At 35.4% G+C, this 18,345-nt stretch overlaps 1 protein-coding gene across 1 annotated transcript; it reads left to right on the forward strand.

Annotated features, from left to right (window-relative positions):
* The first annotated feature begins 11,686 nt into the window (after nt 1-11,686).
* On the forward strand, nt 11,687-16,095 carry LOC144435688 (xaa-Arg dipeptidase-like). Its single transcript, XM_078124296.1, has 6 exons — nt 11,687-12,071; nt 13,151-13,305; nt 13,959-14,101; nt 14,576-14,730; nt 15,026-15,266; nt 15,678-16,095. The coding sequence occupies exons 1-6, from the start codon at nt 11,694-11,696 to the stop codon at nt 15,842-15,844; spliced, it is 1,239 nt and encodes a 412-aa protein (XP_077980422.1). The 5' UTR covers nt 11,687-11,693; the 3' UTR covers nt 15,845-16,095.
* Nucleotides 16,096-18,345: the final 2,250 nt, after the last annotated feature.

The raw sequence follows: 18,345 nt of genomic DNA on the forward strand, positions 1-18,345 counted from the left end.
TCTTGATGTGGTTTTGATGGATCAAGGTTGTACGGCGGAAGGGCCTGACTTTGGGGGAGGGCCCATAAGCCATACTACTGAGGTCCACAAAATCCATATCTGGGCCATAAATGTTTTATCATATACCCCATGTAGTGGCATTGAAACATCATTTGAATCATGTGCATGTAAACGCATAAATTAATAGTGAAACATTTTTTTTTATGCATAAACATACATAAACATACAGATAGTGAGAAAACAATCAAGGACTGATCACTGAGTGACTTGCAATATTTGGGCAAAGTCTGCCAGGGTTTGATAATGGAAAACTATTGTACAGGTTTGATGCATGCACACTCCATTGAATTATTGGGTATATGATAATGAAAGCTATATCTTACAGGGTTTTCTATCTCCAATATATGCCAGCCTAACAATGCAAAACAGAAAGTTTTAATTTGATGGCCCTCAGCCTTCAATCTATGCCTGTCTAACAATGCAAAACAGAAAGTTTTAATTTGATGGCCCTCAGCCTTCAATCTATGCCTGTCTAACAATGCAATACAGAAAGTTTTAATTTGGTGGCCTTTGGCCTTCAATCTATATGGCAGCCTTACAATGCAAAACATTAAGTTTTAATTTGATGGCCCTCAGCCTTCAATCTATGCCTGTCTAACAATGCAATACAGAAAGTTTTAATTTGGTGGCCTTTGGCCTTCAATCTATATGGCAGCCTAATAAATTAATGCAAAACAGAAAGTTTTAATTTGGTGGCCATCAGTCTTCAATCTATGCCTGTCTAATAGTGCAAAACAGAAAGTTTTCTTGTATGGCCCCAGCCTTCAATGTTGTTTGAAAAGAATATTTTTTGTTACCTATGACCTTCAATTTACCCTTATACTTGTATTAAGTGCATTAAAAGCCATATGATTTACAGCAGTATCAATGCAAAACTAGAATGTGAAATCAAAGGCTAATAACAGCAAGGCAAATATTTGTTTGAACTTGCAGGATTATATTTACTGTCAAAAGTAGTTTCGGTTACCCAGCCTCTCACTGCTGGGGCTCTGCCTACGAGACCACCCCAAACGAGAGTCTCGGGGAAACCATGTTCCAACTACCCTGCAACATAAGTCACATAGTATATTTCTTCCAAGAATAAAAGATTGACTTATGAGGCCTGTTTGTTGTAATTACATGTAATATTATATCTGGAGTGAAGGGACCCAAATCGTTCAGCCTGAAATGTTACACATGAAGTGCTCCCCATGATGCACTGCTCCATAGGCTACTCCTGCATGTGATAGTTGGAAACGAGATTCCCCAGACTTTCATTTGGGGTGGTCTTGTAGGCAGAGACACCAGCACTGAGAGACTGGGTAACCGAGACTATGTCAAGAGAAGTCTATCATTTATTCACCTTTCTTTCAGTAATTTATTTTATAATATAACAGTAAGATCTGTAAATATCATGTATTGACACATTTCTATTTATTGTACACTTGATACAACAACCATTTTATGTGTGATGAGGTCAAGGGGTGATCTCAGAGAGATCTTACAGAGGGTGAATACCAGTCTGATCTCAGAGAGATCTTACAGAGTGTGAATACCAGTCTGATCTCAGAGAGATCTTACAGAGTGTGAATATCAGTCTGATCTCAGAGAGATCTTACAGAGTGTGAATACCAGTCTGATCTCAGAGAGATCTTACAGAGTGTGAATACCAGTCTGATCTCAGAGAGATCTTACAGAGTGTGAATACCAGTCTGATCTCAGAGAGATCTTACAGAGTGTGAATACCAGTCTGATCTGGGCGAGATCTTACAGAGTGTGAATACCAGTCTGATCTCGGAGAGGTTTTACACTAGAGGGTGAATATCAGTCTGATCTCAGAGAGATCTTACAGAGTGTGAATATCAGTCTGATCTCAGAGAGATCTTACAGAGTGTGAATACCAGTCTGATCTCAGAGAGATCTTACAGAGTGTGAATACCAGTCTGATCTGGGCGAGATCTTACAGAGTGTGAATACCAGTCTGATCTCGGAGAGGTCTTACACTAGAGGGTGAATATCAGTCTGATCTCAGAGAGATCTTATAGAGTGTGAATACCAGTCTGATCTGGGCGAGATCTTACAGAGTGTGAATACCAGTCTGATCTCGGAGAGGTCTTACACTAGAGGGTGAATATCAGTCTGATCTCAGAGAGATCTTACAGAGTGTGAATACCAGTCTGATCTCAGAGAGATCTTACAGAGTGTGAATACCAGTCTGATCTCAGAGAGGTCTTACACTAGAGGGTGAATACCAGTCTGATCTGGGAGAGATCTTACAGAGTGTGAATACCATGCAGACAAAATTACAGAAGGATGATATACATAGGACATACTCAGCTGATGTGGAATGTAGTATTAATTTATTATTCCAGTACACCCGGAGCAGGGTAGTGTTTCTGATGCATGATTTTCTCAAATGATGCCACATTCAAACTCATTGCTAACTTCCCGTGTTTACACTGTTTTGATAACAGTGATTTTATCCGCATCACCAACTGTCACTACCGTGTAATCTACCATATTAAAGAACAATAATCAAAGTTTACTGAAAGTTAGCTTTCCAGAGTAATAAATACGATGTACATATAGTCTAGTAATTCATTTCATTATAGGAAGCCACTACTAACTAGATTGAAGAAGCTCCCATCCAAGTTGTCCATATCATGTGTCAAACAAACATTTCCTATGATTTACATTTAGGTTATAACACAAGCATTTCAATTTGTTTTAGTATTGAGCTTTCAATCCGTCTTGGTCAGTGAACTTCAGAATATCCTTTGTAAATAATTTGAATCTACTAAACTGATGAACATTTTTGGTCAAACATTTCCTAGTTGTGATCATTCAAGTTTTGTAATCATGGAATCTATTCCATCACATCCTGTCTGTTTCACTCCCATTTGCTAACAATAACAGTCTAAAATCACAATATTTCCAACAATTCTTATAAAGTTCAGATGAATAAGCTGAAAAGTATATTTGCTGATTAAACTCGAACAACCAAATAGGGTACAAGATGAACTCGTTTTAGTTTAGTACCATGGTTGCTTTGTACTATTGTATACAGCAAATGCTTCACGGCACATTAACCTGTCATGTATAGGAGTAGCCAATGCCCAATGTATAGAAGAACATGAATTAAGGAATTTGTTCCCCAAGTTGATGCTACAATAAGGCATGATACCAAAGCCTTCTTCTTTGAACTGGTATTAAAAATAAAAGTTTGGATATATGGAATGAAATTGTGTTTTGGAATCGTTAAGATACGTACATATTTATTGACATAAAGGTGCTTGGATATAAACAAGAATATAGAATGTGTAATCCCATTTGATTCACTCATTGTGAATAGTAAAATTTGGACAAGTGTAGTTGGTGTTTACTAGGATTGTTTATATAATTACATAAGTGTCAACAAATGCATATTTCTAGATCATTATTTCGGAAATAAGTTGAAATAAGATTTTGTGATTATTGTGATATATAATGTTTTGTATTATGTTGTGTACCAATAATCTTAGTAGAGAAATAAAGGCTTCTTACAGAATTGAGTTGTTTGTGTATTTGTGTTCACTATGAAGCATTTCCAAACTTCATGCGAGTTTCTGTTGATTTCTACATTTGAATAATGTAATGCATGGCTCTAAATCATGCTAACCTGGACTTCTATCGCATTCCACTTCCTGAACAGCCAATTAAGTCATTTCCATATCTTTTGGACCCAGTCAAATTCCATTGGTTAAGTTTCCTTTTTTACAGGGAACCCATGAACTTTTGTTTCAAATAAATCGATGTCTTTAATGGCTAACTAGCTATATACAGGTATACATATATGGGCCTGTATGCTATTGAAATAGTATACTGTGTTTTTATATATATTCATACAAATTAACACCACGTGGTCAACCATTGCTGCTACTATGCTAAGCATATTTGCATATCTCGCGAGATCTGCAACGAGATGTAAAATCCCTTCTTTGTGCTTCACAACTGTGGAATACCTCAGGTCTGTAACTTCATTTCAGTTTTTTTAAATCTGGTCTTTACAAGATGATTTTTGTTCAAGTTTGTTGGCTTATCAAATTGATTTTGTAGTTTTTGTTTATGGAATGCACTGATATAAAAATCATAGATTAGATTAGATTGTAATATTCGTCAATTTTTCTTGTTTTGGTAGGCTTTATGCAGTACTTGAAAGGTCTTTGCAACAACACATCCAACATGTTGAAGCAGTTCAAGTCATAGAATGTTTGGACTATGGCTTATTGAATCAACAAGACGTACCATAGCCTGCAGGGGGGGGGGGGGGGGCCTGAGATTTTGGAAAAAAGAAAGAAAAAAAAACTTTTTGAATACATAACGATGTTATCAAAATCGTTATTTACGAAAAAATGAACATCTCACTCTTTTTTTTTCTATTGCATATTTTTCAAATTCGCGGTGATTATTCAAAAGTTGCAGAAACAAGAAACTTCATGCTCTTTCTTTATGACTGCAACAATTGAACAAAATCACCAAGAGAATTAACCAAAAAATGTTAGAACAAAATGAAATTCTTCATCTTGTTTCGTATGTAATTTGAAAATTCGTTTCCATTCCTACCAACTGTCCATAATCATTGCCCCTTAAAACTTTGAGTTAAATATTACCCCATGAAAATTAATTGTAACTTATTATGTTTAAAACTTGCAGGTACGTTTGTTTATATATAGATTTCCATATGTTTCCATAAATAGAAGATTAAATGTATTAATTTGCCTAGAATGACAAGGCTTTGCAATTTGAGCAATTTTTTTAATTTGCATAAATTAAAAATGGCCGATTTATGTCAATTTTGGCCATCGAGTAGCACATATATACAATATTATCATGTATAAATGAGTTTTATATTGTACACATCTTTACCTTAAAGTTGTAAAATAGTACTGGGCTAAAAAATAACAAATCAATTAAAAATAATTGGTAATTAGCATAATTTGCATAAATTGCAAAGAATAAGAACATTTTGAAGCTAATATTTAATATCAGGCAATATTTGTGATAGATTCACGAAATTTGAATCATTTAACTATGATAAATGTTTTGAAGGAATGAAACAAGAAATAAGGTATGCTGAAAATAAAAAGAATTATAGTTAAATAATGAGTAGTTTGCTTAAATTACAAACAAATTATACTTGCAGCATATCAGTACCAGGCAGTATTGATTATTGTTTCACTAAATCTGTATGATAAACTTTAGTAATTATTTTAAAGGTATGAAATAAAGAAGGAATAAAGATAAGTTTGGAAATAAAAGAGTTAACAATTCATAAAATAATACCTTAATTTGCATAAATTGCACATCTGTAAATGATAAACCTAGCTTCATTGTAAGAACAGTTAGGACTGTTCTGCAATGTCGCTAGGGACAAGGAAGGTGATAGGGTACCCAGTTTTTCTCTATATTTTTCAGTATTTTCTTTGTAGTTTATATATGCCGGATTTAACTCTTACCTGCAACTGAAACATTTTTTGAAATTGTTTTGTAAGATATAATGACTTAATCATAAAATCATACATTCTGCACAGTATTGAATCACCTGTGGTAAACATATTTATGGAGCGGCATACTCAACACTGTTCAAAACTTGATAAAAATGTTTTTATTTATATGTCATAGGTTGGTAGGCTTTTGGGAGACTTTCACAAAATTCCCAAATGTCCATCTTGTTCTGTGTTGATGAACTTGTAGCCACATTGACGTTGTTACACCATGTGCAGGGTCTATACTACTCAATGCAAATTCTCGCAGTTTCTTGTAATAGTGTTATGCTCAGACATCGAAACGATACTACGACACATCATTGGACTATCGAAGCGCATATTATAGGATTATAGGACTAAGAGCTAGGATAGATGAGAACAGGCCACAGTAAACAGTCTCTCAACACGAAAAAGCTTGCGTTTGCAATATAATTATTGGATCGGAATTTGTTTTTGACAAATACATGGCACTAAGTCTTTGAATATTTGTAGTCAACCTTTGAGTGGTAACTTATGGAACGTGGTAAAAAAACATTTAGTGTTGGATACAGCTCTCTGATTACTCGAGTCCCGGGACATGCAAGTACATTTGTAAGTTTACAAATTATACAAACGCACAGTATACAAATTTATATTCAACTCGTTCAGTATATTTCAACCGGGTATGGTAAACAGCACAGTTACTCTCGGTAATCCAATTCAACCCTTGTTTTATTTCTTTTTGTCTTACGTCTTACCAGTATTTACGTACCAAGAAAGATAGTGATTCTCAGCTTGGTCGTTAATTATTCAGGATTACGTTAGGATCATTTACGTCGTTTGAGTGTAGACATGCATATTAATGAACTCGTGTGATAAACTTACAGTAAAATATCACCCTCCCCTAAACCCATTTAAAATATGGTCGTTCTCGAGAACCGGATTATATTATCAGCAATAAAAATTGTAAAGAATTACGAAATTTAATGAGTTTCGTGTTGTCATTTAATGACTTAAGCAACTCGTCTGGAAGAAAACTTGTATGGTTTCCCTTATTGCGATATCACTTCATACAACAAGCCTATTTAATATTCATTTGAAGATTTTTGTAACGAATCATGGTATTGGAAGTATACAGTTTAGGAAACCAACAAATCAAATATCGTGATGTGTTCATGATATTCTATATGATTGGACAATATTGACGTCAGCAATCAAGGCTACTAGATTTTAGCCACGTTCGGTCCAATTTCTCTGTGAAGTGTTTGCTGATGTTAGAGACATTATTTCTGTACGAATTTTGCAATATATCTAATTGATAAATATGGATTATATCAACACATGTAGATAAATTCAACCCGAATGTGCTCTCCGAGTCCATAAGCACATACACTACTTCAGCTTTGATCGGCGGAACTATCCTGCGTATACTGCCGCGGCCGAGGTGACTGCCAGCTATATATCCTACGTATACTGCCGCGGCCGAGGTGACTACCCGCGAAACAAAATTTAACTTAAACACTACCCACCTACCGATAATTAAATATATAAATAATCACCTGTATACCGTGATAAAAAATAAACACGCAATAATTCGAGTCCCCAACAAGTCGATGAGACCTACTTCTGTTCAGTCTGAATGCGAGTTTCTGAGGTTTTACATGGGTCTCAGACTCGGACTAGAGTATTGCGCCCCAGACACCCGCCTAGACAGCCCAGGCCGAAAATAAGATATGTAAACTTGCGTTCACAAGCCAAATATGTGACAATACTATAGACCACAACGACAAACTGTTAAACATTTACAGGTCACTCTCATTTTATATATGGACAACACAATTAGGACGTCGGCCTCATTTTTTGTTTTGCCAAGGAAGTCAAAGGCCTCTACTGCAAAACCACTGAACTTTAGTAGCAATCAACTTCTGCGACTGGACAGAATCAACAATCGAAACATTATACTTGATTCGAATTATTACAAGTCAGTACATTCTGGTTTATATTATTAGAGGCATTTTGATATCGACTGGTAACAACTCCTAGTTTTATGGAGGGCGGAATAGGCAATCAATTTGAACCCTTTATACTCTCCAACATCACTGGCATTTTCACTATTGTTGCTAATATCGTAGGACATGACACCTACATAAAAAGCCAAATATATCTATCGAGCATGGTAAAATCGTCATTGATGAAAGAAGATTCATCGCTCTGAGATTAATTCTGATGAGTATCAAAGTCAGAATTACTATTGTCTGCCATTGCTTACTATACTTCTAGTAACTGAGACGAAACGGTTCTCCCTATGACGTCATAATCCCCCCCCCCCAAGGGAGAACAATAGGCAGTGTAAATGTGAGTTCATGGCTGCTTAGTCTATCTGCTAGACCTCGGATGTTCTTCCGATAAAATACGACACACGACCGAACATCGCTATCGAGGATGGAACATCCAAGCAAGCCCTCACTGCGAACTTCGTTCGCTTATAGTATCGAAAGAAAGCCCGAACGTCTAGCAGCAAGACTAATGGCTGCTCGGGTCACCACTGATTGCCAATTTTAACACTTTTTTTCTCACTTATCATGCAAAATTGAATAGTCAGCTTTGCATTTACTGGTTATGAGACGTATAAAGATCATTTTTCAAGGTTGTGGTATGGAGCATTTTGAATCACCTTGCTTATATGTGCAAATAGAACAAATTTTTAAAAAATTATATTTTAGAGAAAATACATGATTGACAATGAGACAAATTCCTATCTAATGGACTGAATAAGTTGGAAAGTTTATTTAGAATATAACTGAACTTTTGCACATTTTATAAAGGTGACAAGATACATTAGCCATGGACAAATTTATTCGTGATGAACAAGTGCTTCACAGCATCGATGCAGATTTGAGTCCCAACATTATATGAACAGCCATGTCACATCTTTACACTAAACTTCCAGTTCATTTTACATTTCATCTCAGGTTTATGAACTATGCAACAAGTGGTGAATACTAGTATATCCAAGTATTCTATTTCAAGATTTATGCAAATTATTCAAATTAGATTGGGTTTTTTTATCTATGGAATTTGCTAATTATCTAATTATTACTTACACTGTATTGTATCATCAAAAAGTAGTTGTTTTCACAATATATCCAAGTATTGCATTTCGAGTATATTGAAAAATGACTAAGATCACCCAAAATGCCATTTACGATTTATGCAAATTATGCAAATTGTATTATTTTTTATCTTTGGAAGTTGCTAATTATCTAATTAGTATTTACATTGTATTGCATCATTAAAAAGAAGTTGTTTTCACAAATATTGACCATTCATACATGGTAATGTTGTATAGATGTGCTACCAAATGACCAAAATCATCATAAATATATCATTTTTTAATTTATGCAAATTAAAAAAATTGCTCAAGGGTGCCAGGATGGCACCCGGTGGATTCTTGTTCAGGACACCCTGGAGAAAAAATATCAACCATAAAACCTTCCCTCTAACACAATGCACGGTTATGTTAAAAAATTCCCATCTGGCAACTGGACTATATTTAAAACTTAGAGAAAGAGCATATGTTTGCAGGTACGTTTTTTTATATATATATAGATTTCCATATGTTTGCCATAAAGTAAAAGATAAAATGTATTAATTTGCCTAGAATGACCAAGGCTTTGCTGATTGTTGTAGTGTAGTGCTTATTTTTAAAACGCCAAATACTGCCTGATAGGCCATCCACAGTGCAAGTGGTGACGCTTATAAAGCGTTTGTGTGGAAATCTGGTTACCGATGGTAACTAGTAACAGTCTTCAAAACTCACATATGTGAAATCGAAGACTTGGTGACACTTGTAAAGTGTTCGTGTTTCAACGTTGTCACTAGTGGTAGTCAGTCGAGTATTTCACTGCAGTTGATGAACACACTTAAGCCACAATGTTGCATGTACTATTATAGCTGTGTGCTGTATAGAACTATAATTACAGAATATCCTAGACAGTGATGATATTTACACCAATATAAACATCCTTTCTGTGATAGTATGAATATAAAAATACAAATGAAAACTAGATGGTCTCAACCAAACTCAACTCACAGGGTTTCCATAAGTTCTGACTAACTTTCGCCCCATTAACAGAGCATTGTCAGGTCAGTGTGAATATAAATGTGGAATCTACAACTTTACATATCTACTCTACTACACTGACTCACATTTACAACTCTGAACTTAATATAGCTGACAGATCAAAATCTGCAATTTTCATACCGTGTCACTATTAATGGAACGGTGTCAGTCAAAATGATACATTTGTATTGCTTTATGTACCCACTAAGTGTCAACCCCTCTAAGAAATAACCAACCCCAAGTGCGCTAGCTTAGACTGGTTAGACAGGAAGCGGTGAAACTGTAAAGGAAATACAATGTACATAGAAACACAAAGTCAATGTAATACCTTGAAGGTGGACTTCGTGTAAGAAACTTGATTAAAAGCACATAAAAGGTGATAAATACTGGATGAATCTTCTTGAATAATGTCACATTCATCAGTAATAGGAATTATATGATAAATAGAAAGTAACTTACATCATTGGGGCTCTAAGTCCTGCTTCGATCGAGCGTGAAATGGTCGTGTTCAAGTTACTTTAGCTCTACTAATTATGTTACGTATATTACGTAATAGTAAAACGAAAGAATCTAAATAGGATCAAAGTGTGTTTGAGGGCGCCATAAGTATAGTTCGAAAGAGTTCAAAGTAAAGAGAACTTGTATTTATGACAATTTGATACTACATGTAGTATCCAAATTTTATCAATATCATAAAATCTGATTATGATAGCCCTGTATACTTGATTTATGGAAGCTGAAACAATCAATACTTTTGAAATGATAACCCAGATCAACTTTTCTCAGATAAAAGAAATACAAGAGAAAAAATAATGGCCAGGAATTATTACTATTAAGTGATTTCCATATCTTTTGGACCGAGTCAAATTCCATTGGTTAAGTTTCCCTTTTTTACAGGGAACCCATGAACTTTTGTTTCAAATAAATCGATCAATTAATCAATCAATAATAAACATACATAAAGTATGCATGGGTAAATGAAAATGTCTACAATGGATAACTAGCTATATTACAGGTATACATATATTAGCCTGTATGCTATTGAATATTCATCCATACAAATTAACACCACGTGGTCAAGGTGATAACTAAGAAAGTCGACAGGGAACTTCTAACTTCCATAACAATACCCACAGACTCCAATGTTTCCTGAGGTATGTTTCAGAATATAACATAGTATCGATATTTGGTGGACAATATGTAACAGGGGTAAATTTTAAAACAACACGGGTTTCTAGGATCGTGTAAATAACATTGACAATGTATATAGTGTAAACTTGCACCGACCCTAGAAATCTGTGGGGTTTTTTTTACCCCTTTTACATATCGTCCACCCAATATGACAATGTTATCGATATTGTGTTATTTATATTCTGAAACATATCACGGGGGAGGGGGAAACAAGAGATAAAGAAAAGTCTTTTTATTTAGTCAATAAGAGATAATTATATACAGCTGAAAGAGACAAAAGTAGCCAGGGAAAGAAGAAAAAAATGTTTTATATCACCACAAAAATCAATGAGTCAATTGATCAATATATCACAAACAAAATAAGTTTTATTTCACCGCAAAAATGTATCATTCAATCGATCAATCATTCTAAATCAATCAATAAATCAACCGATCGATCGATCAATCAATCAATTAAATGCTCGCTACACCCTGTGCTGAAATTTGAACTTAGAAAACCAACTGTACTTCAACAATCAAGAACAAATCTCAAAGCAGGGTTCGTACGATATTTTCCTTCTGAAAACAACAATATTTAACTTAAATAAATAAATAAATAAAGCAATAATGCTGTCCCTGTACTATCAAGCCAATCAACCAGAAACATAGACCCTACTTGTGTAGCGTCTATGCCAGAACTCGCATTGACTCGGATTCCACTGTCTCTGCTTCATTTAACATCCGCCCGGCGCCCGATACATTAAAAGATGACCCCGTGACCTCGATATGAGGTCAACTGTCACATGACAAATCTCGTGATACCGATACGGTGTCTGCTACAGTTTCAAGGTTTCAAGATGAGTGATATCGCTGCTCTTAAAGAGAAAGCTGGCGAAGCTATAGATGCAGCAAGTACAGAACTAAATGCACTGAGTCAAGATATATGGTCGCATCCTGAACTCTGTTATGACGAACATCACGCTCACAAAGTGTTAACAGATTTTTTGGAGAAACATGGTTTCCAAGTTGAACGCCAGTATAAAATGGACACTGCATTCCGTGCAACATTTGACACGGGGGACAAAGATGGACTGAATGTTTGTGTTATTTCCGAATACGATGCTTTGCCAGATATTGGCCATGCTTGTGGACATAATTTGATTGCAGAAGTTGGAGTGGGAGCTGGTATAGGAGCCAAAGCTGCCCTGGAGGAAGCGGGACAAAAAGTTGGAAAGGTACGTGAGTCTGTAGAGAATGTATTTTAGTTGACTCGGGGAATAATCCTTCCAGCGAACATATCAAATAAGGACAGTCTTTATGATATTGTATGCATGAACTATTCCTCATCTTTTCAACTCAACTTGCCACTGTACATTTACACCCCCCCCCCCAACACACACAGGTGAAAAAAGAGGTGTAGCCCATAGACGCCGATTTTTGACACATGTCGTACATATCAAAACACCTGTCGTGTCAACCAAAACTTATGACACAAGGGGTGGTCACTCTCATATATGGTGCTACAATTAAACCTACATTATGAAGCGCATCTATTAAGCATCTGAAATGTTTTAAATTTCACAAGGGTGGGTCCCACAGATTTTTAAAATTATACCGGTACAAATAAGATTATTTTCAATAACAATTTTTGATATGATCATTATGATGGCTGAAACCAATGAACTAATCTAAATCATTTATTGATTTCATATTGTACCTAATACTTCATAAGACATAGATGAATGAAACCATTGAATGAACAGACATTCATAAGGGGGCTCAGAATCAATTAGTTGTTTTGTGTATAGTAAACAAAGAAAACAAGACAACAGTAAAGACAATACCAAGACTTGCCAAAGTAGTATAAGGTACTAAGGAATATCGTTTGCATAAAAATATTAATATCGATTTTTTTTATTATGTAAATGTAGTACTCTTTTGTTCATGTCTGTTTTGTTTGTGAAACCTGTTAATTTATTTTGTCTGTGTTGGTGCTGCTGTCTTCTTTGTTTATAGTAAACAATTAAGCTGAGCGCCCCCCCCCCCACCTCCCCCGTAATTAAATAGATGAAAGCAGCTATAAATATTAATAGTGTAGTAGCAATAGTCCTTCAAGTCTACAGGTAGGCAAGACTGATGTTGATACATCATTTAACAGTATTTGCAAGATAAGATGAAATCTCCTGTATTTACTCTCACTGTAGAAGTATTCTTGGTTGATTTGAATATTAACGACAATGTCAAAGGTATTATGATTTTGTTCATTTGAACTCAAGCATTTGAGTAATTATCTTGGAATGAAACTCTCTCCCAGTTGATAGTTATGGGAACACCAGCAGAGGAAGGCGGCGGTGGTAAGGTAGGGTTGATCAAAGCTGGAGCATTTGAAGACATCGATGTAGCTATGATGGCACACCCAACAGATAAACAAAATAATGTACCTACAGCCATACATCTTGCTATTATGCAGTAAGTACAATTTTGATATTTAATTTTTCATCCACATGATTCAATTACATTATCTTGTAAATGGAGCCATGAGGATGGATTCAAGATTGCTCTTTTATTCTGGATCAAGTCTATGATGTTGCTCTGCCTGACAACTATTTACTGCCCAAATGTCAATCCTAATCTGACGAGTGCGCTATACAAGGGCATTGTCACAAATGTATGAAGAATCTGATGTAGAGTACACTTCGCAATTCTTTTTGGCTGTTACGTTTACTGTTGTTTGTTCTTTTGTTAGCGCTCGTTATATATATCTGACACAATACCATATGCGTTCCCATACCAAATCTTGACACTGAGTGAATTAACTCAACGAATGAGAATGCGTAATGCGGCGAAACATGTGGTTACAGTACTTCAGAGCGCTCTGTTTTAAAAGAACATGATTACAGAGTGCAGACAACCATGTTATCATTATTGTTTGGTGAGTCTCTTTTCTTCAATTTCAAACGTTGAGTGGATGGTACTGACTGGATTTTCATCTAGTTAGGACTCCCCCCACATGACTGAGAAATCGTACATGGTGAAAACAAATGTATGAATTTGATTATTAACCAAGTATGTATGAATTTAATAACCAATTATGATTGCTTAATTGTCTTGTCTAACCACAGAATGAATGTCACATTTCATGGTAAAGCAGCGCACGCATCCTATGCACCCTGGGAAGGTATCAATGCTTTGGATGCTGCTGTCATGTTTTATCAGAATATGTCTGTGATGAGACAACAACTCAAACCGTCATGGAGAACTCATGGTAAATTTGATATTGAAGTTTCTTTCCTGTATAACATTGTATGTTGTTGAACTTGTCAATGTGTTGAAAAAAAAGTCCTGATATCTAAGCTCCCTTAGTGATATATGTATCAAAAGCAATGGTCTAAGTACCATATAAAGATATCAGCTGACAGCATATTACTCCTGGTACCAAAATGTTTTTCATTAATGGAGACAGCTGAATAATTTCTAGTGTTTTCCAGTGTTTTGGTCACATGGCTTTGATACCTTGGTTGTGAAATCAAGTAAAATGTACAAAGATATATGGACTAAATTTAGATGGATATATAAAAAGCAGTTTGAGCTGAGGTAGCCATTCTGTTTTGCCTCATATATGACCTGGACTTCTAATAAAAAACTTACAAATTGGTTGTCATGATGACTCTTAGCAGCTTGCTTGATAAAGATGTTGCCATGGTAATTTTGTACACCTCTTTGATATTTCTTACTACAGGTGTAATCACAAATGGTGGTGCTAAACCGAACATCATACCAGAGAAGACATGTGTACAGTATTATCTACGAACTCCTACTGATGCAGAACTACCAATTTTACAAAAGAAGGCAGTGCTGTGTGCAGAAGGGGCTGCCAAAGCTACAGGGTGTACAGTACGTCACAGGTTGTATACTTTATACACCATTAATAGAAACTCAATCTTCTCTGAAAATACTTTGAGGAAAAAATGTGATGTTGGATAAGTGCGCTGGGGTTGAATCAGTTCTGGGTGGTGGTGGGGGGGGGGGGGGGGGTCCTGGCTTATATGGTACAACGATTTGCATCCTTTTTGAAATAAATTTGGCAGTATAAATAATGGGTGTGAGAAAATATATGCTATGACATAATAAGATGTGTATTGTATATCTCTTGGAAATGGGTAACAGCATTTCATTTGTGTTATTACAGATGGAATATGAATTTGGTGTTCATTATGCAAATGTCATCCATAATGCGCCACTGATACAGCTTTATAGAAACAATGCTGAACAAGTAGGAGTTAAACTGTTTACCCCAGAAGAAAGCGGCAAAGCATACGCTGGGTCCACAGACATGGGTGATGTCACTCATGTGGTACCAGGCTTTCATCCTAAGTTTGGTATTGGTTGCCAGGCAACTACTCACTCCAGAGGATACACAGCAGAAGCAGGTAAACTATATGCATAATATCTCTAAGATGAAATTATATGTTGCCATGGTTACAATACTAAACCTGCACGTTCCGCAGTACAATTAAGTTTTTATGATATTTAATCAATCAATCAATCAATCAATCAATCAATCAATCAATCAATCAGTCAGTCAATCAATCAATCAATCAATCAATGTATATATCAACTAAATTGCTTAAAAGATTTATCAAGTAATGCTGTGTCTACAATCGATAATATAAGAAAGAAATTACATCGTATTTTATTCGTATTCGTGGAATGACACACTGTTTCTTACAGTCTATGTATCAATCAGTTTTATACCAAGTCAGATAAAGAACTTTTTGTATCTTTGCTATAATTCTTAACCTTGATATTTTGTTCTGTGTTTTCACTTATCTCTGCAATAGGTAAACCTGAGGCACAAATACCAGCCATTCAGCAAGCTAAAGTGTTAGCAATGACTGCACTTGATGTGTTTTTTCAGAAAGGTGCTATCAATGAAATCAAAGAAAGTTTCAAGAAAGATATGGAAAAAGAGAAAGCATTGTTTGTTGGGAGCAATAAAGCAGATTAATGTAGTTGGAAGCATTTGACAGAAGAGGTCTGATAGTGTGCTGATCATTTCAAGAGTCAATAAGTTTCCTTCCACTAACTAGTAGAAGGCTTATTAAATTTCAGATATATAACTGTAGTTGCTCACGTCTGGTAACAATTTTGATGCCATTTTCATTTAATTGATGTATTTTTCATTTATGAAGACAATATTAAATTCAGATATTACAAGAGAGCTCAATACCCTCATTGCTTGGCTCAGTAGGAACATCAAATCAGTGTTGTAAATTTTATGTGTGTTGATTAAATTATAATATTCAGTACTAATAGACGCATAAGAGTGAATAAAGTACTTATTGTATGTAGAGCGCCCTCTATCAGGCTACATGTGCCAAGATATGGTCATGCTTATACATGGTTGGCAATTATTTTCATTTACAGCCTCATTACTTGACTGTATACATTACGATCTAAATATAGACTTTTTATGCCCAAAATTGACATTTCTAGCTTAACATATCCTATATCCATATTTTCTGATAATTTTATTGTGTATCATTTGACAAGACATTTTTGTGGATTTTGTGTATCCGTTCTAATTCAGAGTGATCAAAATTAAATGAACTACTACATCATTGTGTAATTTCTAAGTAACGATACTTTTCAAAACAATTCTGAAATTGTGAGGGAATAGTCATCAAGATATATTGTTACGAGATTACATCACCATGGTTACAGTTTCATGTCTTGACTTAAAATCAATATTGCAAAATACCTCATGAATACAACACTTCATTTTTTTTTTAACTTGAAGGAAATAGAAGACAGATATCAACCAAGTAATAACATGTAAAACTTTCTATTTTGTCTATGACTTTTTAAAAATATATTATTCAATTTTTTCCATCAGACAAATGGCAATCATTACAATATGTAGCAGAGATTACTTGCACCGTGGTGTGTGTGCATACTAGTGGTATTTTCACTGCAGTGCAATGCCAAAAATATTACTGCATACCTGCATGCAAATGATATGCAAATGAGGACATGATCGCTTATCCTACACAAAAAGTGCATGACCACATAGTATCATTTGTACAGAAATTTGTTGTTACGGATAAACATATGTAACAATAACAGAACCCCATGCCATATGTGTTCCAGTGTGGGTACTCAGGGGTATTTGCACTCATGCTTGCAGTGTTTTCTGATGCACTTTAACTCGCTACACTTGTGAAAGTACAGGTGCAGCGAATACCACACGCACTCATGCAAATACCCCAAGTATGCCACACTGGAATTCACGTGGCATAGGGGTTCTGTCATATCCTAGTTCATGTTCAACGTGTACTAAAAATTACCATGCATGTTGTGGTGCAATACCAAATGTATGGCATAATAGTGGCATTATTATTTTTGAAGATTTATTTTTAATACTAGAATTTGAATGTAAGTTTTATGAATAAATATACATTAATATTAAATTCTCACTTTTTGTCTGGACTCATCTTTAGTTTTTGTGATCCTGATCACAGGATGGGTTCATGTCAGAAAATTAATCTTTTTGTTGATAATTTTGGTGAACAAACATGTGTAAAAGAGTACAGTTGCTATTTGTAGTTAGCAATATAACTCTGGTTTATAGGAAGGAGCTTAGTCTGTTAAGGTACGCTGTGACAGACGCCCTCACACATCGGCCAAGGGAGAGAGGAGGGCGAATGATGAATACTTACTGTGTTAGTTGTCTGTGCTGGTATTCAACATTCTTACGTATCTTGAGCAAACAACACTTTGAGAATCAGACAGGTAACATTTGGAGAATATCCCAAACGTGGAGATCTGGATATTTATCAGTTACCAATGACATTAGCAAAACTTTAATAGAGAACTTTTGTACTAGTGAATAACTTCCACCATCAATGCAGCTCTAGGTACGTTTTGTTGGGACTCATCAATGATTGAAATATGTTGCCATCCATAACAAGAATACTATACTATGGCGTGTATAGTTACAATCTTACACTGACCTTGGTTGTCACTAATTTGTACACGTGCCAATACTCTGATTATCAGATAAATAAACGATTGTATAGTTTGATAACAAGTAGCACCTTTCATGACCAGAAATGAGGGCAAGAACCATGGAATATTGTAGTATACATACAAATAAGAAACATCTCGCATATGTACTTTTCCAACTGTTTCTTGTACTGCCATGTGATTAGCATCTGTGGCCTGTATTTCACTTCCTATTTCCCCCCAACATGCTTCTTTCAAAACTGGCTTCAAACTTGCAGTCATAACCAACATTTCATCCCTCATCCCCCCCCCCCCCTCCCAATAAAACACCACTCTGCAGAAGTGTCTTTGCAGTAATGATACTTCTGTCACTCATCATTTTGAAAAGTGCAAACACCCACCCTTTCAAAAATGGCTACAAAGTTAATACCCGATTGTAGAGATTTGGATTCGATGACTACGGTTCCTTAGATTATGAATTTGAATATCATTCCATTCACTCAC

This window comes from Glandiceps talaboti, chromosome 5, assembly GCF_964340395.1.
Source record: "Glandiceps talaboti chromosome 5, keGlaTala1.1, whole genome shotgun sequence".
Taxonomy (NCBI): Eukaryota; Metazoa; Hemichordata; class Enteropneusta; family Spengelidae; genus Glandiceps; species Glandiceps talaboti.

What these genes read in the sequence shown, in the direction of transcription:
- LOC144435688 (XM_078124296.1), top strand. Translation starts at nt 11,694, where the DNA reads ATGAGTGATATCGCTGCTCTTAAAGAGAAAGCTGGCGAAGCTATAGAT. An exon ending in ACCGTCATGGAGAACTCATG is followed by an intron (nt 14,102 to 14,575) that starts GTAAATTTGATA and finishes TTCTTACTACAG; the next exon opens with GTGTAATCACAAATGGTGGT. An exon ending in CCAAAGCTACAGGGTGTACA is followed by an intron (nt 14,731 to 15,025) that starts GTACGTCACAGG and finishes GTGTTATTACAG; the next exon opens with ATGGAATATGAATTTGGTGT.